The following is a 27,601-nucleotide window of genomic DNA, read 5'->3' on the forward strand; positions in this document are numbered from 1 at the left end:
CATGTTTGAGAACAATTTTTGTCTTTTTGTGTGTGAATTGCTCTTCCCACATTTTTCTTTTACTACATATATGGTTTCAAGTAGACTGCAATCAATTTGGAGTTTATTCTGTGTATGGTATAAAGACATGGATATAATTTTATCATTCTCCAAATGGCTACCAAGTTGTCCAAGTAACGTGCTTTCAAAGGTGAGTCTTCATTGTACTGCTCTGACATGCTGCCTATGCCAGTCATCTGTTTTTCAGCCCCAAATTCACTTGTGCTGCCTGAACTGTGAAAATGAATCTGAGCCCTTTACATTAGGTTTTCTTTGCCAGTGGGCACCATGTTAAGCTTTGTCAGTAGAGGGCACCGGGGCCTGCGAGGTAAAAGGGTTCTACTTCATGATTCAAGTGTGCCCGTAGGACAGGCTCCTACAGTGCAGAGTGGCCAGCAGTACCACCAGCACCATCCCTCAGGTGGTCCCACAGGGGAGAGACTCCAGGAATATTTATCCCCTGTGAACAGCTAGCTTTCCCTTACATCTTAAAGGTCAATTTCAACAAGTTCCAAAGAAGTGATTTCTGCCAGCGCAGGACCACAGCAACTCCACTCCCATTCACTGTCCTCTTCAATGTGGTCTGAATCTCAACCTTAAGGACAGGGACGTTCTTCCTCCCAAGTGGGGTTACTAGCTGCTCTTTATATCTGCTATTCCTAGATGCTCTGGAATTCTCTTTACTTCTTACTAGATAAGCCTTCATTACTCCAGTATCCTGTTACACTTCATAATTTTTATACTAAATTTTCTCTGTTCAAATTACTGTGTGGGTTTCTCTCCTTATTGGAACCTTTGCCACATACTTAATTTCCATTTGCATGTGAGTCTAATTCAGGACTTTCTGTTCAATTTACTAGTCTGCTTTTCTATTCATGCAACAGTACCACAGTGTCATAATTATAGAGGCTTTATAACTTCATGTTTGCTAGGACTATTCCCTCTACTCCTATATAGTTTTTTCTTTTTTAAGGGTTTTCCTGGATACTCTCACATTTTTAATGCAAATTTTAGTATCCACTTGCCTAATTCTATAAAGTAACTTGTTGATATTTTTACTGTGATTTTACTGAATTTATAAACTAACTTAGGGAGAACTGACATCCTTATTATGTTGAGTTGTTCCATCTAAGAACAAGGACGTCTTTCCAATTTTACTTCTTTACTTTCCTTACTTCATCTTTATTGAGTGTTTTAAATTTTTCTTCATATAGCTTTTGCACATTTGTTAAATTTATTCCTACATATTTAATCTTCTTTGTTTCTATGGTAAACATGTGCTATCATTTTTTTCCTATTTATAATTGGTGTGTATGAAGGAATTGATTTTCATATGTTAATTTTATATCCTGCTACTTCTCTAAATTATTTCATTATTGGATTTAGTTTTTATCACTGATTCTCTGGGGTTTCCAGGTATATCATCTGCAGATTGAGATAGTTTTATAACTTCTTTACCCTGATTTATCTTTATAATACACTGGCTAATATCTCTGGTACAATGTTGAATAGTTAAGAGTAGTGGGCATCCTTGCCTTGTTAATTATTTTGTGTGTTCCCCATTAAGTAAGATAGGGGCTTTAAGACTACGTTATATATTTTATCAAGTTAAAGAAGTATCCCTTCATTCCTATTTTCTTGAGTGTTTTATTTTATTTTATTTATTTGACAGAGAGACACAGGGAGAGATGGAACAGGAACACAAGCAGGGGGTGTGGGAGAGGGAGAAGCAGGCTTCCTGCTCAGCAGGGAACCCAATGTGGGGCTCGATCCCAGGACCCTGGAATCATGAGCTGAGCTGAAGGCAGACGCTTAACGACTGAGCCACCCAGGCGCCCCTTCTAGAGTGTTTTTATCATGAGTGGATGCTGAATTTTCTCAAAGGCTTTCAAAATCAGCATCAATGGAGATAATATGATTTTTTTCCTTAGATTTCTTAATATGGTCTATGATACTAATAGGTTTCTTAATAGTTAACCAAACATGTGTATTTCTTTCTTAATATGGTACTGAATTTTGTTTGCTATTGTTTAGAACTTTTATGTCAATATTAATGAGTTGCATTTGTCTATAGTTTTTCTTCTTTGTGCTGTTTATATGGTTTAAGTTTCAGTGTTACACTTCCTTCATAAAAGGAATTAGGAAGTTTTCCGTCTTTTTTCCTGGAATCATTTACAAAATATTTAGGATTATATGTTATGTGAAGGTCTGATAGAATTCCCCTGCAAAAGCACCTGAGCCTGAGTGCTTTTGGGAGTCATTCCTTGATAATTTTCTCTGTTGTTTTTATGGTCTGCTCTAATAGGGCTAACTTTAGTAATTTGTATTTCCCTAGAAAATTACTTATTTCCTAAAGGTTTTCAAAAGTATTTGCAAAGTGGCCTCATCATATTTTTTATTTATTTGGTTTCAATTGTTACTTCCCCTTATTATTTCTTATTTTACATATTTGTCCTTTCTTTTTTCCCTTGAATAAGTTAGGTAATGATTTGCCTGTTTTGTTAACTTTTCAAAACACCAGTATTGTTCATCAAGTGATGAATGGATATAAACAAAATGTGGTTAGTCCCATAAATGGAACACTATTCAGTCATAAAATGAAGTACTGATACATGCTACAACATGAGCAAACTATAAGAACATTATGCTAAATGAAAGAAACCAAATATCTAATGTCACGTATTGTGTGATTCCGTTCATATGAAATATCCATAGGCAAATCCACCAAGACAGAAAGCAGATTAGAGGTTCCCCGGGGCTTGAAGAAAAAGGAGTGGGGGAACGGCTAATGGGTACAAAAAGCCTTCTTTTTGGGTAATAAAAATGTTGTAGAATTAGATTGTGGTGATGACTGTACAACTTTGTGAATATGCTAAAAGTTGCTGAACTGCACACTTTAAAAAGGTAAATTTTATGATATCAATAAAGCTGCCAGTTTTTAAAAAGTTACTGCATGGCCAGGGAGAAAAACATATCAGGAACCTGGTTTATTTATTAGAGTTACTGTTTTTCTATTCTCCCTCATCAATTTTTGCTTTTATCTTCATTATTTTTCTTCCTTGGGCTTTCTTTTGCCTTGCATTATTGTTCTTCCTCTAGTTTTTTATTTTTTAAACTAGAAATTTAATTCACTTATTTTTATTTTTTCACTTTTATTGATGACAATGGTTAGTGCAAGGAATTTTTCTGATCATTGCTTTAAATGTATCACACAGATTATGATATGCAGTATCTTCACTGTTGTTATGTTCAACTCCATGATTTTAATTCTATTTCCCTTTTACCAAGGAACTATTTGATCATTTTTTAAATTTCCAGATGGAAGAGAACATTTTACTTATGTTAGTAAATTCTAATTTTATTGCAATGTAATCAGAATGTTGCTTGTAATACTTCTACATCATGGATGTTACTAAAGCTTTCTTTATAACCTAATACATTATCAATTTTGTCAATGTGCCACAGGCCCTCAATAGAAATGTGTATTCTCTATTATCAAAGTGTAGCATTTAATATGCATCCATAAGATCAACCTCATTGATTATATTGTTTAGATCTTCTATCTCCTTATTTGTCCTCTTGATCTACTTAATAATGAAAGCAGTGTAGTGAAGTCCATTATTTGTATGCTTCTATCTATGTGCCCCTACCTCTCCTGTGGGTTTTGTTTCAGAAAGGTAGTTGCTATGTTATTTGATGCATAAATATTCATAAATGTAGTATCTTAATTGTCAAGGATAAGTTTTAGCATTAACCTCTTTGTCACATTTAAAGCTTTTGGACTCGAATTCTACCATATCTGGTATCAAGATCACTATCCCTGTTCTCATATTGTTTCCATTTGTCTGGTCCTTTTGTCCAACTGATACTTTTGACCATCCTTTCACTTTTAGCCATTCTGAATAATTTTATTTTAAAGTACCTCTCTTTGTTAGAGAATTTTGTTATTCTTAGCATGTTTCTTTGTCCATAAGATGTGTATTCTTTGCTCATTTTGTTAAAATTTTTTTCACAAAGTTCTGTATTTTTGTTTTAGTAGTGCCTTTGTATTTTTACCTTTTTTTAATTCCCTTGAGTCCAGTTTCCTCATTTATTTTTTTTTAAGATTTTTATTTATTTATTTGACACAGAGAGAGAGCACACTAGCAGGGAGAGGGAGAAGCAGGCTCTTCCCTGAGCAGAGAGCCCAATGCGGGACTCAATCCCAGGACCCTGGGATCAGGACCTGAGCCGAAGGCAAACACTTAACCAACTGAGCCACCCAGGCACCCCCAGTTTCCTCATTTAACTTTTTAACATCTGGCTTATCAGGTGCTTTTGGTATTCTGTAATACCTATTGCCTATTTTCCTCTTTCCTTCTCCCCTCTCCTGCTTTCTAGTTTCATCGTTTCTAATGTTGTCACAATATATAACATTTTCACATTAGTTTTCCATCTCCATCTTTCTTTCAGTCTTATACATATATTTACATATGTTTTTAAATGTTCACCATCAAACCTTTTAGTGAAGTTTCCCAAACTTGGGTGAAACTCATCTTCCAGATTTCTCAGAAGGCATGAGAAGTACAAAATTCCTTAAGTTATGACATATTAAATACTATTTTTATATGGCTTAAAATTTAAAAGACACCTTCAAGTGCACATAGAATATTTTCCAGAAAAGATCACATGTTAGGCCAAAAAGCAAGTCTCAATAAACTCAAAAAGACTGAAATAATATTGTTCATCTTTTCAGAACACACTGGTATGAAACTAGAAATCAACCACAAGAAAAAAATCTAGAAAGAACACAAATACATGAAGGCTAAATACATGCTACTAAACAATGAATGGGTCAACCAAGGAATCAAAGAGGAAATCAAAAAACACATGGAGACAAATGAAAATGAAAACACAATAGTCCTAAACTTTGGGATGCAGCAAAAGCTGTTCTAATTGGGAAGTTTACAGCAATACAGGCCTACTTCAAGAAGCCAAGAAAAATCTCAAATAAACAACCTAACCTTACACCTAAAGGACTAGAAAAAGAAGAACAAACAAAGCCCAAAGCCAGTAAAAGGAAAGAAAAATAAAGATTAGAGTAGAAATAAATGAAATAGAGACTTAATAAACAATAAAACAGAAAAATGAAATCAGAAGCTGGTTCTGTGAAAAGATAAACAAAATTGATAAATCTTTAGCAGACTCAGAGAGAGGGAGAGAGAAAAAGAGAGAGGATTCAAATACATAAAATCAGAAATGAAAAAGGAGAAACAACCAACAACAAAAAAACATAAAATATTATAAGAAAATAATATGAAAAATTATGTGCCAGCAAACTGGACAACCTAGAAGAAATGGATAAATTCTTAGAAATATATAACCTTCCAAAACTGAATCAGGAAGAAATAGAAAATTTGAACAGACCAATTACTAGCAATGAAATTGAATCAGTAATCAAAAAACTCCCAAAAAAAGACCAGATGGCTTCACAGGTGAATTCTCCCAAACATTTAAAGAAGAATTAATACCTATTCTCAAACTATTCCAAAAAACAGAAAAGGAAGGAAGACTTTATCTATTTTACAATTTATTTATTCTATAAGCCCAACATTACCCTGATACCAAAACCAGATAAAGACACTAAAAGAAGAGAGAGAACTACAGGCCAATATATCTGACGAATATAAATGCAAAAATCCTCAACAAAATATTAGCAAACTGTATACAACAATACATTAAAAAGATTATTCACCACAATCAAGTGGAATTTATTCCTGGGATGCAAAGGTAGTTCAATATTTGCAAATCAATCTATGTGACACATCACATTACTAAAATGAAGGATAAAAATCATATGATCATCTCAACAGATGCAGAAAAGCATTTGATGGAATTCAATATCCATTCATGACAAAAACTTTCAAAAGTAGGGTTAGAGGAAACATCGCTAAACAATAAAGACCATTTATGAAAAAGCCACAGCTAACATACTCAATGGGGAAAAACAGAGCTTTTCCTTAGATCAGAACAAGATAAGGACTCCACTCTCACCACTTCTATTCAACAGAGTACTGGAAGCCCTGGCCACAGCAATCAGACAACAAAAAGAAATAAAAGGCATCCAAATTGGGAAGGAAGAAAACTTTCAGTATTTGCATATGACATGATACAATATATAGAAAACCCTAAAGGCTCCACCAAAAAACTACTAGAACTGATACATAAGTTCAGTAAAGTTGCAGGATACAAAATTAATGGGGGTAGGGGGAATGTGAATCCTCCAATTATGTGGTTCTATTGTCTTGTAAGAGTCTAACTTTTCCCTTTTTCTTCTTTTCCTCTTACAACCAAATGGCCAAAGGAAGCTTTTTCCCTCCTTTTTGCCTTTTTTCTCTCCCAGAAGCAATATAGTTAAAGGATCATCCTTTTAATTCCTATTCTTTGAAATTAGTCTTAACCTTTTAAACAGAGTCTGTCCCTTTAAATCACATTCCTTTTCCTTTATATTGCATCTAATACTTTTTAAGTTGTATGCCTGTTCACTGTACAGCATCTATCGCTTTAAATCTCCCACCTGGGGCTCTTAATTGGAACCTGTCCCTTTAAGATATGCAACTTTAAAATAGTTTCCTGATATGCCAAGTTACCTTAGTATTTTCAGATCTAGGGTAGATTTCATCTTTCTGGTAGTCATTCCTATTCACTCCCAAGCCATTTCATTTTCATCTCTACTCTGCTTTTCCAATAGTTTTACAAGGTCTGCCTTGAATCACCAAAGCCCCACAGTAGGACAGGGTTGGAGTGGTGCTGGTTTTCGTTAATATTTCTTTTTATCCTCAGCTATTTGATAGTTTCAGCATTCTCTGTCTTTACATAATGTTGAGAGTGTGTTTTTTACACAGAATTTTCATATGTGTGCAGTTATTTATACAGTTTAAAAAGATTTGGGGAGCTTGTTCACGACACCATTTTCTAGCTATCAGAAGTCTGAGTGTGCTTTGTTCAATAAATAGATAAGCTGATTCTAAAATTCATATGGAAATGCAAAAGATCAAGGATAGTCAAACTACACCCAAGAAAAAATGAGGGCTTACACTAATTGATAACATTTCTTCTATTAAGTTTCATTAATCAAAACAGTATGATATGGGCATGGGAAAAATCAACTAGAACAAGGAAACAGAATAGTGTCTAAATATAGACACACAGAATATGGTCAATAGATCTTCAACCAAAATGCCAAGTCAATCCAATAGGGAAAGAAAAATCTTTTAACAAATATAACTGAAACAACTGAATATTTGCATTAAAAAAAACTAAATAAACCAGCCTCTTTCCCACTCTATACATAAAATTAATTAGGACATATATCTAAATATAACCCTAAAGCTTCTGGAAGAAACCATAAAAGAATATTTCCACAACTTGAGGTAGGCAACAATTTTTAGACAGAACATAAAATGCACTAATCACAAAAGAAAAAACTGACAAAACTGATTTTCACCAAAATTAAACATTTCTAATATCAAAAGATACTACTAAAAAAATAAACCAAAAAAAGATGGAAAAATACATTCACAGCATATGTAGTTGTCAAAAGACTTATATCTAGAACATACAAACAAGTCCTACAAATCAGTATTTAAAAGTCAAAGAATCCAATTTTTTTAAGTGGGCAAAAGACTCAAATAGATACTTCATAATAATATATACAAATGGCCAATAAGCACATGAAAAAGGGCTCAATATCTTAATAAATTTAATCATCAAGAAAATACACATTAAAACCAGAATGAGATACCATTTCATATCAGCATGAATGGCTAAAATTAAAAGGACTGAAAACATTGAATTTTGGTGAGAAAGTAGAGAATCCAAATGTCCCACACATTGTTAGAGTGTAAGATGTCACATGTGGAAATAAAGTGGCTATTTCTGATAAAGATAAACATAAATCTGCCCTGTGATCCACCAATTCCACTCCTCGATATTTATTCAAGAGAAATGAAAACATAGGCCCACAAAAATACTTGTCTAAGATGTTCACAGTCTTATTCCTAATAACCAGACACAAAAACAACCCTAAATGGCTATCAACAGGAAAATGACTAAACAAATTATGGCACAGTTAACATGTAATACCACTCAACAATAAAAAAAGAATGAACTACTGATACAGGCAAGAACATGAATGAATCTCAAAAACATGTCAAGCTTCTAAGAAGTCAGACAAAAATAATTCCATTTTTATGATGTCCAAGTACAAGAAAATTAATTCATGATGACAAATGTCAGAAAAAGATGACTTGGAGGGAATAGGCCAGGGGAAGGGACAAAGCATGAGAAAACTTTCTTGGGTGACAGAAATGTTTTGTATTTTGTTGGGAATGGTGGTTCCATTAAGTGCACACAACTATCAAAACCTACTGCACTAAACACTTAAGACCTACACATTTTAAGGTATGTTAATTACAATGCAATTAAAAAAGAAAAGTCCCATCACTTTCTTTATTCAGTAAACATTTGAGCTCCTAGTCCTAGGAATTAAAAGATAAAAAAAGAACATTGTCACTGACTTCAAATAAATTTAGTTCCAGTGAAGCTTAGCTGACTTTCAGAGACATATGAATAATTACAGCACAATAAGTTAGAGATAAAATATTACAGGAACTCAAAGAAAGGATACCTTCTTCCTGTTAGAGAAGACTTCCTATAAAAGATGATGGCTATGTTTTAAAATAAAAGGCAGGGCACCTGGGTGGCTCAGTCGGTTAAGAGACTGACTCTTAATTTCAGCTCAGGTTATGATCTCTGTCTGGGTCTTGGGATTGAGACACTCGGCGTAGGCATTAGTGTGGGGCTCACCACTCAGCAGGGAGTCTGCTTCTGTCCCTCTCGTCTTTCTCCACTCCTCCCCCACTTGCAAGCTCTCTCTCTCTAAAATAAATAAAATCTTAAAATAAGATAATATAAAAGGCAAGAATCAACTAACTTAAATGGAGGAAAGCATTACAGACAGAAAGAGCAAGATAAGAAATGACACAATAATCATACCCAATATACCGCATACATGAGAGATCAATAAGCAGGCTGATGTGGTTGGAGCAGCAACTACAGAAGGAAGGAGCAAGAAATGAAGCCAGAGACAAACAAAAGCACACACAAATCTTTGTAAGGAAGACAGACTTCATCCTGTAGGTGACAAGAAATCTAAAGGTTAAACAATCATTTTAGGTAACTTATTCTTTTTTTTTTTTTTTTTTGCATTTTTTTAATTTTATTATGTTATGTTAATCACCATACATTACATCATTAGTTTTTGATGTAGTATTCCATGATTCATTGTTTGCATATAACACCCAGTGCTCCAATCAATACGTGCCCTCCTTAATACCCAGTCCTGCCAATTTGGGAGAGGAAGAAGACCAATCAGGAGGCTTCTAATGTCCTCCCAAGAATTAAGGCCTGAAGTAGGAAAATATTCAGAAGGTAAAACTGACAGGACTGACTCTTAATTTAAATATGAGAATGGTAAGAGGCAAACTGACTCTCTGGTGACGGGTGAGATGAATGTACCATCGACTAATATCCTCCAATGCAGCAAAGAGGTCAGTAAGGAAAAGCCTGAAATGTACCTCACCAACAGGTTATTGATAACTTCAGCAAAAGCATTTCACTAGTGTGGAAGAAGCACAAGTTCAGACTGCAGCAAACAGCAATGGCAACAGTAGGCACAGGTGAAAAAGTAGAAAATAACACAAAGACTGGTAACAGAATTCTGTGTATGTGCTACGTATGTGATAGAATCATACATGTGCTCAACATTAAAGCAGGAACTTTCAAAAGAAGGAAAAATACCAGAAAAGGCATTTATAAAATATTTTCTTAAAAAGGAAACTCAGATCTTGGAGAAAAATGTCTTAATAAATATCTACGTATTAAATGAATGTTTTAAATACAGCTTCATTCACACACTGCCTTGGAAATAGCACGGAAATAAGAAGGCAATCAAGCAGTAGTTGATCCTATCAGTCATGAGAAAGGTGAGTGCAAATATTCCCATCTGGCAGTAATCACTGCTTTTTCATCAACATGTTCTTAAAATTTCATTAGTTAAAAAAAATAACATTCCTGCTCCTCTTCAGAAATCTAGATCTAAGAACTCCATTATAAGGTCTTCCTTTTCTTCCCTTAAAAATCTTTACACTTCAGGGCGCCTGGGTGGCTCAGTAGTTGAGCGTCTGCCTTTGGCTCAGGTCATGATCCCAGGGTCCTGGGATTGAGTCCCACATCAGGCTCCCTGCTCCGCGGGAAGCCTGCTTCTCCCTCTCCTACTCCCCCTGCTTGTGTTTCTGCTCTCACTATGTCTCTCTCTGTCAAATAAATAAATAAAATCTTAAAAAAAAAAAATCTTTGCACTTCAAAATACATTATTTTTTAAAGTATTTTTATTACTATAAATGCAAATATAAATAAAAATAAATTTTCAGAAGGTATTTTAATTTTGAGGCATCCAATAAACTTATGAACTCTTAAGCAAAAAACATCAAAAAACCACCAGCACTAACACTAATGGAATAAATAGTATTAACTGATTTTATTTTTAAATTGTGGGGGAGGAAAGAAACAAGTCAAGGGCACTGAGAGCAAATCAGAATTCTCCATTTCTTCAATTTCCCTTAAGAAAAAATTCACTGATGAAGTTTATCTCTAAAGAACGTTTTTCTTTAAGTTGTCCCTGCCTGAATATTGATTTCTCAACCCATCCTTGAAATAGAAGCCAGAGTGATCTTTGTAAACTCAGCAAATCTGATCTTTTCATGGCCCTGATTTAAAACTCTCAGTGGATCTCTGGACCAGGTTGGTACTTGGGGAATCCATTAAGTCATCCATACAAAGTTCAGCCATTTGAGAGAAGAGTGATTCAATTTGCATATATCTTACAATTTGATACGTAAAATTAATCATGATTTTTACAGAAAAACTAATACACTCTTCAAAACTATTATATTCTTTAAGTGTGTTGATGAGCTGTCAAGATTGTAGTGATCTATTTAATTTAGCTAAAATTCAGGGCCTTGTTTTCTCAGTAATGGCATTTGCCTATTATTGGTTACATTTGTTAAATGGCATGCTTGCTTGTTATCACTATATTAGTTATATCTCAGTATACCACAGTGGTTAGCTGAAAAGTAAAAGTTCTGATGAAACATTCTATAATGAGAATAATGTCAAAAATGGAAACTGTGAAATAGAATCCCAGTGAATATGAATCTCTATATGGTGGGACTGGCAACTCTACAAGTTTGAAGACCCATACCCAAAAAGGAAAAATATGAATGAGTATAAGACTGGATATTGAAAAACTGGGTTTTATTAGACCCTTTGTGCCTAGTCTCCTGGACACTGTTAAAAAACTTCATCTACAGTTTTTGTCAAATCAAGGCATGAAATCTTTTTCATGAATTCAATTTCTCATCTAAAACAACTTATTATTGGGGTGCCTGGGTGGCTCAGTCAGTTAAGCGTCTGCCTTCAGCTCAGGTCATGATCCCAGGGTCCTGGGATCAAGCCCTGCACTGGGCTCCCTGTTCCAAGGGGAGCCTGTTTCTCCCTCTCCCTCTACCTGCCACTCCCCCTGCTTGTGCTCTCTCTCTCTCTCTCCTAAATAAAATCTTTAAAAATAAATCAATAAAAAAACCAACTTATTACAAATAAATTAGGTTAATTTAAGTATGATTGGCTACCAAATAGGTTTTGTTATTTAAAGACAAACTTCTATATTTTACTCAGGATTGATATGTTTTAACAGGTTTTTCAACCTCACATCCACTGTTTCCTCCCATTAAGCAGTACTGATTTGATAAAAACTATCTGTAGTCTAGGTTTTCTATAAAATCCAAAAGTTGTCCACGTGTGATAGAAATTCTCAATTGAAAGCAATGAAGGATTTCTATCTGCCCTAGGACATAATGGAAAAGTTCTATTAAAATCAGTAGACCAGGGCACCTGGGTGGCTCAGTTGGTTAAGCGACTGCCTTCGGCTCAGGTCATGATCCTGGAGTCCCGGGATCGAGTCCCGCATCGGGCTCCCTGCTCGGCAGGGAGTCTGCTTCTCCCTCTGACCCTCCTCCCTCTCATGCTCTCTGTCTCTCATTCTCTCTGTCTCAAATAAATAAAATCTTTAAAAAAATAAAAAATAAAAAAATAAAAAAAAATAAAATCAGTAGACCATTTCAAAAACACCTGACAATTCTGTATTTGATAGAAAGCCCCACTGCAAGGAGTGGCACATTCCTATCAAATAGTTAGGATTTACTAATCTGAGGCAGCACCATTCATACCGGTCATTACAAATAAGGATATGAACAAAGACCGTGGTTGTTCTGGAAATTATTTTTGACAAATACTGGAAAAGTAGCATGTACTACTTATTCCAACGTCTTCTAAGTAATAATGAACTAATAAATCTACTTCATTAATTACTTAAGACAGAGGCCAATAAACTTTTTCTATAAATGGGCAGAGAGTAAAAATTGTAGGTTTTTTGAAAGCCATAGGATCTCTGTCACAACTATTCAACTCTGTCCATGCCACAGATGCATGGTCTAGCTGTGTATGAATAAAACTTTATTAACAAAAGTAAGCATGAGGTCAAATTGGGCCATAGTTTGCCAACTCCTTACTTAGGATAAAGCTATATAATCCTTTTTCTTTAAAAGCTAGACTCAAGAGATGTATCTCTTAAAAAATGTATTTAATCTTTAAAAAATTATATTGTTCTGTGAATTTACTATTACATAACTGGCTCCAAACATTTAATTTTTAAAGAGGACATCTCATTACTCCTTAAATGAAATCCTTATTTATAAAATTAAAAGGCAAATACTTAATAACAATGCAACATTTTTTTTTTTAAAGATTTTATTTATTTATTTATTTGACAGAGAGAGACACAGCGAGAGAGGGAACACAGGCAGGGCGAGTGGGAGAGGGAGAAGCAGGCTTCCGGCCGAACAGGGAGCCCGATGCGGGGCTCGATCCCAGGACCCTGGGATCATGACCTGAGCCGAAGGCAGACGCCTAACGACGGAGCCACCCAGGCACCCACAATGCAACATTTCAGCAAGAATATTAAATTACCTGCCTTCAGCTTCTGAGACTTACTAAATTCACATCCAAAATAAGAGATTGAATATCGATAGTTTTCCCTCTCAAATGTCTTTTCATTCTTCCTGTACAAGTGAAATAATATTATATGAAATATCCTATCTATCTGTATCACTTATCTTTAATTTGAGGCACAAACACAAGATTACCAAATGGTAAGACATACCTTATAATGAGATTCAAAACCCATAAGATTTTGTCTTTATCAAGATAATCCTTTAAGAGACTATATAAGATATTTTAAAATAAAGGACTTTTTTCAAAAATAACACAATATCAGAAATGCATATATGTGCAAGTTACATGAATTTATTTATTGGCAGCAGTAAGTTATAAGAGTCCAGGCTTAACATGCAATAAAAAAAATGCAAATATTTACTGGGCGCTCAGCATACGACAAGCAGCGTTCCGAACACTTTGAGTGTATCAACTCATTAATCCTCTTAAGTATACTATGGGTTAGGTCCCACAATTGGCACCACTTAACAGAGGAGCAAACTGAGGCAGCAAGCAGTTAATTAATGTACTCAAGGTTATAGTTAATCAGTGGCAGAACCAGGACTGACCCTGGCTCAAGAGAGTTAGACTTCAGAGTCCATGCTTTTAACCACAAACCACATTGCTTCTCAAGAGGCAGGTATATTTGTGTGGTCAACTATACTTCAGTTAAACCTTAAAATTAAAATAAATAAATAAATAAATAAGGAGGTATAAATTTAACTGAAAATAAAGGATACATGTGGTGTTTTCATAACTATTTTCTTTTTCTCAGTAATCTCTTATGGTAACTCAATTTTCTGATATAATTCTAATCAATTAATTCTAATTAACTAGTAATTCTAATATAAATTAACTACTCAAAGTCATGTAATTTACTAATCTCAGTTCCAAACACAAATCAATTCCAGCTCACAAGCCTGTTCCTCTTCCACAATGCTGACTTCCTGCTGACTTCTTAGTTCCTGTACACTGGGTACGTAGGCAAAAAAGAAAAAAAAAAAACTGGTGCTGTGGGGCAACACGAGGCAAGCCATAACAGCAACAGGCAAGCTGAATATAACAAAAACATTCATTCAAACAGCCTATTTTTCCACTTTGAAAGTACATGTCTTAGATACACAGAAATCTATAATCAGACATTTTTTAAATATACTTTTGCTTAAGGCAGTAGAGCATTACCAGTAATGATAAACAATTCAATTTACACATGAAAGTTACTGTGATAAGGTGAAACATTTTAAAAGACCACCAACAGTCCAATTCAATTTTATTTTCCATGAAAACATGTTTAGGCAGGAGTGATTCAAACCATGTCAAGCAATGTTAGCCAATATGACAACGGCACAGATAAGTCTCATAACACCGATTGTAAACTAATATTAGTTCGTATTAATTCATAACTAAAAGTATAAGAAAGTTACAAAATGCAGTGGAAAGGTATTACCTCATAACAAACATGACCATTCTTTAATGTGTCATACTAGATATCAACCACATGATTAAACCAAGAAGGCTTGCAATCCCCTTTTACAAGCAAATGTAATACATACATACTTACTACTTATTATTATAGAGTGACATTTAATTAGGGAAAGAGGGCTTTGCAAGCTAAGAAGTCCTTTACAAACAAGATTATCACTAAAAATAATTTTAAAAAATTTAAGTAGAATATTAACAAGTAAATTAAATCAAAAGCATAAAATCCAAAAAACAATGCCTCATTCATTCACACCAAATTCATGCAACTATACCATAATTTGAATAGTATCAGTAAGTGAAAAATTCAAAATGTGTTCAGGTAGAAGAGAACTACTTCAGGTGTGGTCCATGGATCCACACCAGTCTTCAAACTCTGTTACTGCTTCATGATGGAATAAGTACAGAAACTGAAGTGAGCATTTTGAATCTCTTAGAGCAATTTGACATTGCTCCAAGATTTTATACTTTACAAAAGTACTGATGTGTGAAAAACTGGAAATTTTAAAAACTGGCAAGAGCTTGAGAATCACTGAGCTAGACCACATTTCCCAGAATCCCTTTCAGGTAGGTGAGACTAAGTTCTTGGAAACCAAGGAAGTGACGTGTCCCACCATTCCCATCAGGGAACTGACTCTATGGCTCTCAGCTGCCCTTTCCCTTCCTGCGACCTAAAACTCTCATGTGGCAGTGACTCTACTATATACACGGAAACAATGACAATACCCTAAGTGGTGCTTCTTCAACTTTAATGTACAAAAAAGTCACTAGGAAAATCCTGTTAAAACACTGATGCTGATTTAGTAGCACTGTGGTAGAGAGATTCTACATTGCTAACAAGCTACCAGGTAATGCTAATGATGCTGATCTTAGGACCATACTTGGAGTAGCAGGTGTTAGGGGACAACAAAACAGTAAGATGGAAGGGACCTGGGTCCCTAAATGACAGCACAAAGCAGATTCCCCATCACTGTGTGTTGTTTTGTGATGAGGAAAAAAAAAAAGCTATGATTTTTAGACCTTTGTAATATGGGGTCTTTGTACATCAGCCTAGATTTCAACCTATCTAATATAGAGCAGTTCTGTAAATACTAGAAGGGTATATCTCAGGCCAGTTTTGTGTTTTAATTAAAATAACATGAATATAAATGCTTATTCACATAAGTATAAACTGGTAAAAACTTCAAGGCCCTATTGCCCCTTCAAGATAATCAGACTCCAGAATGCACACTATGATTTGTCATGTATCATTTAAATATTATTACTCTGTACCCACTAACATCTACACCACTACACTGCACTATCTTTTTCATGATGTCAAATCAAAATTTAATGAGTACAATGGCAGGTGTCTCTGTGTAGCAAAGAACAGCTAGATGTGTTTACCAACAAAGTTAAAAGTTATTTTGGGTGGTTACTTTGCACCAGCAATGATGTAAACAGATACAAAAATGGGCAATGAAATTTCATGGTATTGATAGAGCAATCATATTTTTAATGTATGTATATAAAATACATTCATTTTACCAATGGTTAATTATCAAAGAAACACCTAATTAACATATGCTTATAAAGACTTCTAATAAATGTGTAATTAAAGAAAAAAAAGTAAAAACAAAGCAAATAACCACAACCAGAAAAAGCAGTAAAAAAATGTACCAGCAGCAATCAAAATAAAGAAAAAGTATATCCTGATCCTGTAAAACTTCAAAATGTCCAAAGAAGTGTCTGATAGAGCCTGGGTTTTAACCCTGTACCACCCCTCCCCAAGAAGCACAACTAAGGAAAGAAGTAAATCAACACAATCCTGGAAAAAATCTCACTGTTACGTAACATCACAATTTAGAGTGAAACAAACCAAGAGACTCAGCAGGCAGCCTGCACAAAAGATCATGGCAAACCCCCAGGAACAGAGGCCGCTGCATTCCCTCTCTCCTCTGGGAGAAAGGGTCAATAGTATCTGCCATTCTGAGTATGGTAAACTGAGGAAGGCCACTGAGAAGAAACCTATTTTACACGTTTTGTAACCTAACTAGCAACATACACATGGTCTTTTTTGGTGTTCATAATTGAAAGTCAACAAAAGAACAACCTGTGCTTGGCAGGGTCCTCATATTAAAACCCAGTGGACTGGAACCCTCTGCCAGCTTACTAAACTGGAAGGTGTCCAAGTGCCTACTGCTTTGCCTCATCAAAGGCCACAGAATGAATTACAACCTCATCATCCTAATGCCTTTCTAACCAGGGACCCCAAGATAACAAGCAATTCTGAAATACCAAAAGAAAAGTAAGTATTTGTAGCATCTCATAAAATATCAAATGAGTAAAAAAATAATTAGGACCTAGGACAAACTTATACTAAAAACAAACTTCTGAAAATAATTTCTATAAACATTGTTTTGAGAGAGAAGATCTCAAAGCCGTACAGAAACAGTTGGTTGTCCCTCATGCAAAGAAATGTTATCAACATATCTGTAAGTGTATGTTTGTGTTCAGGCAGAAGTAAGTATCAATAAGTAGAGAAAGCTTTAACAGGTTACTCCCTGCATTTCTGTAAAAATTACATTTTTTTCATAAAATTGATTTTAAAAATTTCACATTCATTTCACAAGTAACAATTTTCTACTCTATACAAAGCTTGAATAAGTTTCATGTTCCTTGAGAATAGAAAAACAATATGATGAAACATCCTGAGACTAATTACGATGGTACTAACATTCATTCCACAAGCATTTCTGTGTCTACTGTGGACTTCACACCCTGCTAACTGCTAGGAATGCTATAGAAACATGAGAAAACTTGTTCCTTGTCCTACAGGATCTTACAAAACATCAATCAAACTATTCAGACTAAATAGAAAAACTGGATCTAATAATATTAGAATATATTTATGGCAAAAGAAACAGTCACTTACTTCTTTGGATCTAATAATATTAGAATATATTTATGGCAAAAGGAAAAATTATTTCATTCACTTTATCACGATCATCTATCAACTTTCTAGACACTTAAACTTGCATACATCCCTCTTTCTCTTTCAAAACAAAACTTAAACTGAATTAATTCCAGAAGCCATTATAAAATGTTGGCTTAATTTATTTAGCAAGTGTTCCCATCAACATTTATGTTTAATGTTTCAGATTATATATTTTTAAAAATCTACCTTTATTAATTTTCAAACTTCTCAGGGTCTTGCTTAGGAATTTAGTAAAATAAAAATGTTTTTTTTCTTAACGTCTTCACTTAATATCCATGACAGACTGTCTCCTGAAAAGCTGCAGCTGAATTTTATTTGCATTTTATTTTTAAAGATTTTATTTATTTATTTATTTGAGAGAAAGAGAGAGAGAGAAAGCATGAGTAGGGGGAGGGGCAGTGAGAGAAGCAGGCTCCTCCCCGAGCAGGGAGCCCAATGCAGGACGCTGGGATCATGACCTGAGCTGGGATCATGACCTGAGCGGAAGACAGACACTTAACCAAGTGAGCCACCCAGACGCTCCCATTTGCATTTTATATTTAAAGGAGTTTTGAGGGCATGGAGGTGGAATTTAAAAAAAAAGGGACCTTCAGATACCTAAATTTATAAAAAATGTTTTAAAAACTGATCTGAATCTCTAATATCAGCAAGTCAGTAATCCAATACTGACCTAGGTAAATAATCTTGTCACAGAACTCTTAAAGATATGTCCATTTTCTCTTTTCAGAAAAGTTAATGATTTCATATTCCAATGCTTTTCCCTCTCTCTGGCAGCTCCTAAAAGGCTAATTCTCCTTTAAAATGCTGAAATTCCTCAGTGCTTGAACCTAGCCTCTTCTCACTTTAGGCTTGATTTTTTAGATCATAGATCAGTGCTATCTAATAAAAATATAGTGCAAGCCACATACATAATAGTAAAAAGAAATATGTGAAATTAATTTAAAAATATATTTTAACACAATATACTGATAGCATTATTTCAATACGTAAACAATATTAAAAATGAGAGATATTTATATCCTTTTTTGTACTAAGTCTTCCAAACCCAGTCTGTATTAGACATTTACAGCACATGTGAATTTGAGTTAGACGTATATCAAGTATTCAGTAGCCACATGTGGCTAATGTCTACCATACTGGACAGTGCAGCCTTAGATGATCTCATCTACGCACTGCTTCAGTCATCAGCTATACTTGAATGACTCCAAATTTATCTCTCTAATCCAGTCTTCTTCCTAGTGCAAGATTAGTATTTCCTAATGTTTAACTGGCATCTTCTTTTAGATGACTCAAAGGCACCTCACACTCCAATAATGTCCAACTTCAATTCATGATCCACCCTTCAAAAGTGTGTTCCTTTTCTAATACTCCCTATCTAAACATATTGTAAACAATTCAGGTATAAAAGCCAGAAACCTAGAAATCAACCCCTTGACACCTCCTTCTCTCTCTTTCCCATATACAATCCATCTAAAAGTTCTGTCCATTTTACTTCCTAAATATCAATCAAATCAATCTCTGCTCTCCATCTCAATCATCACCACCACTCTATCCATCCATCTACTCATGCCAAGCTCTGAGCCATTTTCTTCAATGCAAGCATTTCTCAAAATTTAACTACAATGTCAGCGCTACTTCAAGCCTCCCAACCCCTGATAAAACTTTCCAACTGATTTCTATTGCCTCCAGAATAAAAGGCTTGGGCCATCTCCCGCAGTGCCATCTCCCTATACTGTCCCTATCTTGTCCTCCATTCTTCCCAGTCCTTCAGACCTTTGTACTCACCATGCTCCCTACTGCCTTATGAACTTTGCATATGCTTCTTTAACCTTACTTAACCTATTTAATTCCCACTCATCCTCCAGATCTCAGGGACACATTCTATGACCACCACAAAGACACCAAATTTCCCTTTTATAAGCTCTTCTAGAACTATGTCCCTTTTCATCTCTGGTATATTTTACAGATGCAATGTTTGAATATATAGTTAATGGCTTTCTCCCCATAAGACTACATCTGATTGTACTAAAGAAAGTGTCTGCTACAGCAAGATGTTTAATAATTATTTGTTGAATGAATGCATCAATGAATCTGCCTTGTTTTTTCCCTAGACAAAGACTAGACACCATATGAGATGGCATATACAACACACCCTGCTTACACATCATTAGTTCTGGAAAGCCTTCCAGACTTCCCAAGTAAAATGCCACTGTATTGCATGTGTAAATTCTGACTGACTTGTATATCATCACAAAAACTAACAGTTCCTTGTGTATAAGAGGCATAACATTTACTGCATGTATTTCAGTACACACATTACTATATAGGGTTACATATTTCTCTGCATTATTGCAGAGACTTACTGTTGTAAAGGTACCATACCTTCAGCAGCACTATCCTAAGATAAGGGTAGCTATTTGTCTCCACTATAAAGGCTGTAAAGCTGTAATAAGTGTAAGAAGCATTCACACATGCACACAGACTCACACCCACAGATTAAGGGTGTGAAACCTGTCGGGGTGACAGTACTAAGGCACACGTAGGATTTATCCAGCCCTGGAGCATGATGTGGTTCTTTCCCCTTTCTATCACCAGGGTGCTTCTTTTCTTCTCTCAGTATCTTTGATTTGACACCCCTGTTAATATTTTACATTATCACCACACATTTTTTGGCCCCTCTTCTCTGCTTTTTTTTGTTTTCATTCTATGAAAACAAAAGTTTTTCAATTTTTACATAAATTGTTTTGCATTGCTGGGAGTGTAGTCTGCTTCTTCTAAAAATCATCTAGAGGTAAAGTCTTCTTCAGCTACTTCCAGATCCTACACCTTACAAAAAGTCAGAATTTCTAGAGAGATGGGACTTAACTGCAACATGGTAAGTCAAACTGCCAATATCCTTCTTTTGTCAAAAGGAGAAAACATAAGCTGAAAAAGTTGATGTAGTTATATTTTTATGGTTCTTGAAATGTTACTATGTAATTTTTACTTGATTTAGCAAATGCTGCTGTGTGAGAGAAGAAAATTATTTTCAACTTGCTGAGGTAGCAAGTTTCTTTTTATGCCCCCTTTATGCTTGAAGCTGTCAAGTCTACAGGCAGTTGAAACTAGATTTATAGGTTATTCACCAAAAAAAGTCACTGCAAACAGCACCTTGAAACCTTAAAACTTGCACAGTTTAACAGAATATCCAGGCATTTTTAGCAGTTTATAGTATGAGTAGAAGCTGCCAGGCAATATGTAACATATTTTAAGAGAGAAGGTCAACAAGGCTTATTACTGTTGAACTATAATTTCACAAACAATGTAAACCAAAGAGATAGTTAAAAGTGCTCATTAAAGAAATGGGAAATGTTTCAAAACAGGACGTCTCTGATAAGCTCCCCTGAAAACCAAACATAAAGCAACTGGTTTCTTCTAGTGTTCTTCAACATGATCTATTATTGTTTCAGCTAAAAAAAAAAAAAAAAAAAAATTGTTTTCATGGTTCTGATCCTTTCCAAAACGGTGTATCAAGAGTATGTTTATATCAAAGTGGTAATGATAAAATATTTTACAATTCTAGACAATAAAATATCTTTCACTTAATATACAACTTGTAAAGAACTACCAATATTCTTTGCAAATGTACTTCTGCCTAAAAGTTATGTTGGAATATGATGGGAGCAAAACTTTTATACTCTTCTCATATGACTGTTACCAAAAGTGTAGCACACAAAAGTAAAGTTATGTTGATGGTGCTGTAAAGGTTGCTTCCCATCTGAAAACAGATCATTAACCAGCAATCTCCTGGGGAAGAGGTGTGTCTCTCAGAAAACAGAAGCCATAGAAGAAAGGTGCAGGGTGGGCTACAGAACCAGAAATCTGACTTTCTTGGTCTTGATCATTAATGTGTTTGGGAGGAAGCTTCTACATGATGGCATGTGAAAAGAAGCTCTCCATCTGTGGATAGGTCAAAAGTTAGAAATTAGAAATTCCAGCAAATTCTCTTGATGTACCACTTTGAAATAGCTATCTCCTGGCAACATGTGGAAGAGGGCAGGCACCTCAAGACAAAAGAGCATTCACTTTATACTCCATACTGCCATTGTGCTTCCTATTTTATTTATCTCACAGTTGTTCTTCTCTAGTGCTAAATTTTAACAAAGACTTTTATAAGCTGTAGTCTTTCTTAGATGTTCAAAGGTGAAAGAAAGGGAAGGGAGTTTGGTGATATACACTTGGGCCAGAGGATGGTCAGTATGGTGGTAGCACCAGTAATCAAATAGAACACAAAAGAGAAGGTGAAGTTCAAGGGGAATCAGGTAAGAAGACTTGTGTGTTCATCCTCCTATTTCCCCTCTAACAGAAACACAAAGACAAAAACCCCAGAGCACAACCTGGTTAAGCCTTGCATGTTAGAAATCTGGAGTTTCTAAGAAACTGTGTTCCTTCAGAATAAAATGGAAACACTATTTCTCATGCTACCTTATGGTATCTTCAACTCAAAATTGCTAGGTAAGGCAAAGACATACATACAATACAGTGCCTTACCTTTCAGATACCTTAGACTTTGCAAAACACAGAATTAGCCATTTTCAGATAACTCTAATCAGCACTTAGGTGGGCCACTGCAAGATAAAGCTTTCTTTGTTTCCAAACTCCTCAGCACAAGCACCTTATCTTTCCCAAAGAAGAAAGTAAATTTACACACCACAAAATGCTTTAATCCAATTTTCTATTTTAAAATGTGTTATTTTGATCAACAATTTAAATTAGAAGTGGTCACCATGGCTTGATGGAAATGAGTTTTGAATCTTTATTCCACACATTTGGGCAGTATTCTTGGATCTGCCACTTATAACTGAGCAAATCTTTGATTCCCTCTGTGCTTCAGCATCCTCATCTGCACATAAGGGTGTTAAGCTGTGCCATCACTAATTCTATGGAAAATACCTTTTCAAAAACACAATCTCAACTAATTATGTTCTAACATGTTTCTATTTTTTGAAGTTTCAAAAGGTTGAGATTTCTATAAAAATTCTGAAAATTCAAAAGGTTAGTAGAAATATGCAATTCCCCCTTAAGGGGAATCTCCAAAGAGAAAAAACAAAAAGGCATTAAGTAAATCTGTTATTGAGACAAACTGAGCCAAATCTCCTCTCATAGTGAGGTTTATTCCACACATATAACTAAACACTACAAGAGATCAATGTAGTATTTAGCGCATTATTTAAACATAACCACCACACTGTGGTGGTACTCTATGGTCCTAAATTCTTCCAGTGCTCTTCTCTGCCTAAACTTTTGAGATTCTGCATTTTAACATAGTAAGTCTCTACTTAAATATAAGATCTATATAGGCTACCTGAACACCTACGAGATCCTACCTCTCTTCTTTGGCACAAATCTAATCTGTTCAAGACCCATTAGGAATTACATGTAAACTCCCAGAAAAAGTCTTATTAGACCCACGGATTACTATTGCTTTTATGAGTCACTGCCATACAAAAGCAACAAAGTCTGGTGGAAGAAGAAACATGTCAAACAGATTATCTGCAACATAAAGTGACAAATGTTACAATATAACATTACTAGGGACTTATAACAAAGTAACAAAAAAGGGAGGCACTAGCAAAGCTTGGGTAGAGACCCTGGCTATAGAACTCTGATTGGCAGGGGCATTCCAAGGTCAATTGTATCAGACTTTACTAAGGACCTACACTGTAATGGCTCCCCGGCACTACAAATACACTTAAAAATAAGTTGCAGTTCCCCACCCTTAAGGAGCTTGTAGTCCAAAAAAGAACAATATGTGTTTGGGACCAAAATAAATGAGACTAGCCTTTGGAGGTGGGGTCATGTTGGAAAGAAGTAAAAGACCAAGTTTGTAAATGAAATCGTGTAACTAGGTTGAAGAACTGAGGCTCAATCTAATGAAGAATGGAGAGAAACTCAAATAAAAGAGTGATCCAAGATTATCCAAAACATCCTTGTGAGGTAAAGAAACTGAAGGTAGAGATTCCAGAACAAAAATAAAAACTGAGTACGGTGAGTTTTTAACTCCGTAGCCTGTCACCCTAATGGTGTTCTACGCAAAAACTATGGGAACAACAACGCATAATAGTTAAAAGCACCAGATTTGGAACCAGCTCCCCTGTGCTCACCTTTCAACTCCACCACTTCCTAGCTAGGTCAGGAAAGTTACTTAACGGTTCTGTGCCTGTCTCCTCACCTGTGAAGGAAAGGGCCTGCACAGCCAGAAGCCCCTTCTTCAAAACATAGGTATTGTTACATCACTCCAATCGAAAACTTTATTCACAAAATCAAATCCGTATCTTTTAGGCACTTGTAGCCTCCATAACCTGGCCCAACCTTTCTGGTCTTAATCCTCATTGGACACCCTCCTACTTCCACGAACCACAGGATCTAGTGTCAGTTCTGCAAACCAATAAGCACTTTCCTACTTAGGTGTCGCCTCTCCAGTGGCTGTCTAGAAAGCCTTTTCCTCACCGGTCTTTCAAAACCTACTTCTCGAGGAAATGAACTCTCCTTCCCTTCCTATTCCACAGCACATTTACCTGCCCCTCTGCACAGTTTGCCACTGTTTCCCGTTTTTGTGTTTGTTCCTGTAATGCCTCCCTCTCACCCCTTTTCACCAAAATAGTGAACTTTCAGAGAGCTGGGGCAAATCTTTTTTATCCTCCTTCCCACCCCTCCTTTCAGACTGTGTCTATGCAGGCCTGCAAAAGCGTTACTGAGTTAAACTGGATGTTAACAACCATAATGGCCTCAGTTCCAGAAACTGCTTAATTTCACATATTTTTTTTTACTGCTTTCAGGTTCTAAAATCTTAACATGAAACGTCTTTAAAAATCAGAATACTGCCATCGCTTCAAGAAAAGTTCCACGGGCACCCACACGAGTTGGCAATGAGGTCATTCTTAGCTTCAGAAGTTGTGTGTGTGCCACGGAGGGCAGCTTCACACCGGTCGGTACACGCTGCTCTGAAACTAGGAGAAAGAGGCGGCCGGGCAGTCCACGGGCTTGGCTCTGGTCGGCCCTCAACTCCCTGCGGGCCCGCGGGCTCCGGCCGCGCTCGCCCCTCTCCGCCACACTCGTTCCTCCAGCCCTCGCCTCCCCTCGTCCCGCCGCAGCAACTCTCCCCGGAGCGGCGCGGACAGCGTGGCAGATCCTCCCGGGCGGATCCGCTCGGGCCTGGGCCGCCAGCCACCCTGCCTGCTCTGCTCGCGGCCCCCGGCCTCCCCCCGGCCCGCCGCCCGCCGCCCCGGGCCCAGGCCGCGCTGCCGCGGCCGCCCCGAGGGGAGCTGGGGGACTCGGCCGGCTCCGCGTGGCGCCGGGGGCGGAGCCGGCCCGGAGGGCCCGGGGAGAGGCCGGGGGCGGGCGGCGGCCTCCGCCTACCCCGACACGCACCCCACCGCCCCCAACCCCAACCCTCCTCGGGGCCCCGGCCCGCGCTCGCGGCCGGGCGGCCGGCGGGACTAGCCACTTACCAACCCGCCTGGGACAACGCCGCGCCGGGGACCTCAGACATGGTAGCTGCTTAGGCCGGGGGTGGGGGGGGGCTAGGGTGGGGTGGGGGGTAGGCCTCCTACTTGAGACCAAAAAAAAAAAAAAGAAAGAAAGAAAGAAAGAAAAAACGAAAGAAAAGAAAAGAAAAAAAAAAAAAACTCCTCTGGTCGGCTCTGCAACTGGGCATGCTCAGTGCGGCCGGCGCTTCCGCGTGCGGGTTCCGCTCGCCGCGTTTTCCGAGCGGCCGCAGGGGCAGGCCTGGCGTGGGGCTTGGAGGTTACAGCCTGGCGGAGGCCGTGATGCCCCACAGACCCGCTGGGGTCTGGAAATCGCAGGCCAATTTGTGAGCAAGGACCACGAGACTTTGCTCTCCATCGAAGGCTGATTATTTTTTGTTTGGGGTCACTTTTCTGAGTTGCACACCTTGGAAACTAATGCAGACTTTTTTTTTTTTTTTTTTTGTACAGCAGAAAGTAACGCCCGCGTTTCCAGCGCCGAGAGGCGGTCACTTCACCAGAGACCAGGATATGCTAGAGCTGAGACGGATGGGTCGGTTGAGAGGCAGTGCTTCCAGTTTGGGGACAGTGAAACTCAACGAAAGAGGTGTTGCCAGCCACTCTGCATAGGAAAAAAGTTTACTTTTTTTTTTTTTTTAATAAAGACTCGCTCCATTCACTCTGCTTTTCGATCTGCCCCGACGCAAAGAAAAGAATAAAGTCGCATTTTTTTCGAGTCCTCACGGGCAATCAGTTTGTAGAGGTTGGAGCACAATGAAAATGATGAACCCAAGAAAACCTGAACTTAAGGGACATGGTTGTAAAATTGGGCAGTTGTGTCAGTGCTTGTTTTCTCTGTCCCTCTGCCACTAGACCCGTCCAAAGTCCCAGCGCGGTCCTGTGACGGTAGCACCGGCATAACCGGGCCTGGATGGCTCCACAGCCTCCGCGTCCGTGTCCTTCTCTAGCCCCCAGGATGGCTGAAGCGCAGGGGCTGGTCCCCCGAGTGAGCCTGCGCGGCGGCGTCGCCGAACGCGCGTTGGACGCTCCAGCACGATTGGACGGCTGAGACCGACGACAGCCAATCGGGGAGGAGCAGGCGGAAGGGGCCACTGGTCGGGGAGACACTCCCTAAAAGTGTGCTCCGCCCTCCGTGGTTTTCCACCTCTGCGGCTACTCGGCATAAAGACGCTTCTGTGTAGCTCCGGCCCCAACTGTCAAGTCACGGGGAGAAACCGAGAACTTAAGCCCCGTCACCCGCCGCTGCCTCATCTGAAACCATCATCACAAACACAGACTTGGAGCAGAGACTGCGGAACTGGGCAGAGCCGCTCCGGGAATTGGGGAGGAAATTGACAGTTACAGAAGGAAGGAAATAATTGCCATGGGTGGAGCTCAATACAAATTGGAACTCAGTACAAATTTTTCTCCTTTTAACTGGGAAACTCCGTTTGGGCTTTCCAAGGCATAGTTGTAAAATCGCGATGCTTCTAATGCTATCGAAATATGTTTCCAAGCACATTACTTATTTTAATGAAAAGTATTTCCAAGTACTTAGAATCAGAAATAATTCCATCCTATTCCCTGCAATTTGCAGTAGTATACTGTGTTTAGACCATACACATGCTACAAGTATATTTCAATTTAATGGCACCAGTTATCCTACCCTGGAGTCAGGAAAAGATTTGCAATTCTGAAGGTAAATAGATGATTCAAATTGCTAATAATTTTTATTGGTGTTAAATAGGATCCACTCTTACCAATTATTTACATTTTGCAATTAATGTAAGTTGTTAACTATGAAAATGATATGCTGTCCTAATGTCAGAATTCTTCACTGGCTAAATGTGAATCCCTTACACGTTTGTTCTTGTGGTGCAGTGTAGTAAGAATTTACCATCGCGTAGCACTTACAATAACTTTAATAAAATGCTCCATGAAACGCTATATCCCCTTACTTTAAGAAGTGTTTTTAAAGAATAGGTTGAGGATTCCCACTGGAAAAATTTGGGACAATATTACCATCAAAAACAATGACAATAATTTATTGAATTAAAAAAAATAGGTAAAATGCATTTCAGAGTGGCACTAAAAACAAGTGGTACCTTGGCTGGCTCAGTTGGTAAAGCATGTGACTCTTGATCTTGGGGCTGTAAATCCAAGCCCCCCATTGAGTGTAGAGATTACTTAAAAATAAAATCTTAAAAAGAAATAAATAAAAGGAGGAAGGATGACAGCTTTTCTTTCAGAGGCATACCAGAGAATAAATGTAGAACAACTGATAGAATTAGAAAATCACCATTTTCCGAATCATTCACAACTGATGCAGGCACAGTTCATCAAAGAATGCTAAAAGCCACTGGTGAAAGTTAGTAGGTGTACAGGATCTTCACACAATCTCAAGGTATCAAGCCATAACTTAATTATTACAAAGAAAAAATGTACCTTTACC

The 27,601-nt window shown here is 37.2% G+C and overlaps 1 protein-coding gene and 1 long non-coding RNA gene across 6 annotated transcripts in view; one reads left to right on the forward strand and one right to left on the reverse strand.

Moving 5' to 3' along the window:
• The window catches only part of TDRD3 (tudor domain containing 3), a 157,897-nt gene extending 132,272 nt beyond the window's left edge, over nucleotides 1-25,625 (reverse strand). For 2 of the 5 annotated variants that reach the window (XM_064586017.1, XM_045869550.3), the window contains exon 1: nucleotides 25,135-25,625. In XM_064586017.1, coding sequence (XP_064442087.1) covers nucleotides 25,135-25,175 — 41 coding nt within the window. In that variant the 5' untranslated portion in view covers nucleotides 25,176-25,625. The remainder of the gene's footprint in view (nucleotides 1-25,134) is intronic. The other 3 variants (XM_064586018.1, XM_054506357.2, XR_010409977.1) reach the window with 2 other exon arrangements.
• LOC135363832 (uncharacterized) lies at nucleotides 24,596-27,096 on the forward strand. The gene is made up of 2 exons (XR_010409978.1): nucleotides 24,596-25,176; nucleotides 25,624-27,096. It is a non-coding gene; the product is annotated as an uncharacterized LOC135363832 (long non-coding RNA).
• The last annotated feature ends 505 nt before the right edge of the window (nucleotides 27,097-27,601 follow it).

The sequence above is a fragment of the Mirounga angustirostris genome, unplaced genomic scaffold, assembly GCF_029215605.1.
Source record: "Mirounga angustirostris isolate CCGP_5_RB_7025 unplaced genomic scaffold, mMirAng1.0.hap1 SCAF_3, whole genome shotgun sequence".
In the NCBI taxonomy this organism is placed as follows: Eukaryota; Metazoa; Chordata; class Mammalia; order Carnivora; family Phocidae; genus Mirounga; species Mirounga angustirostris.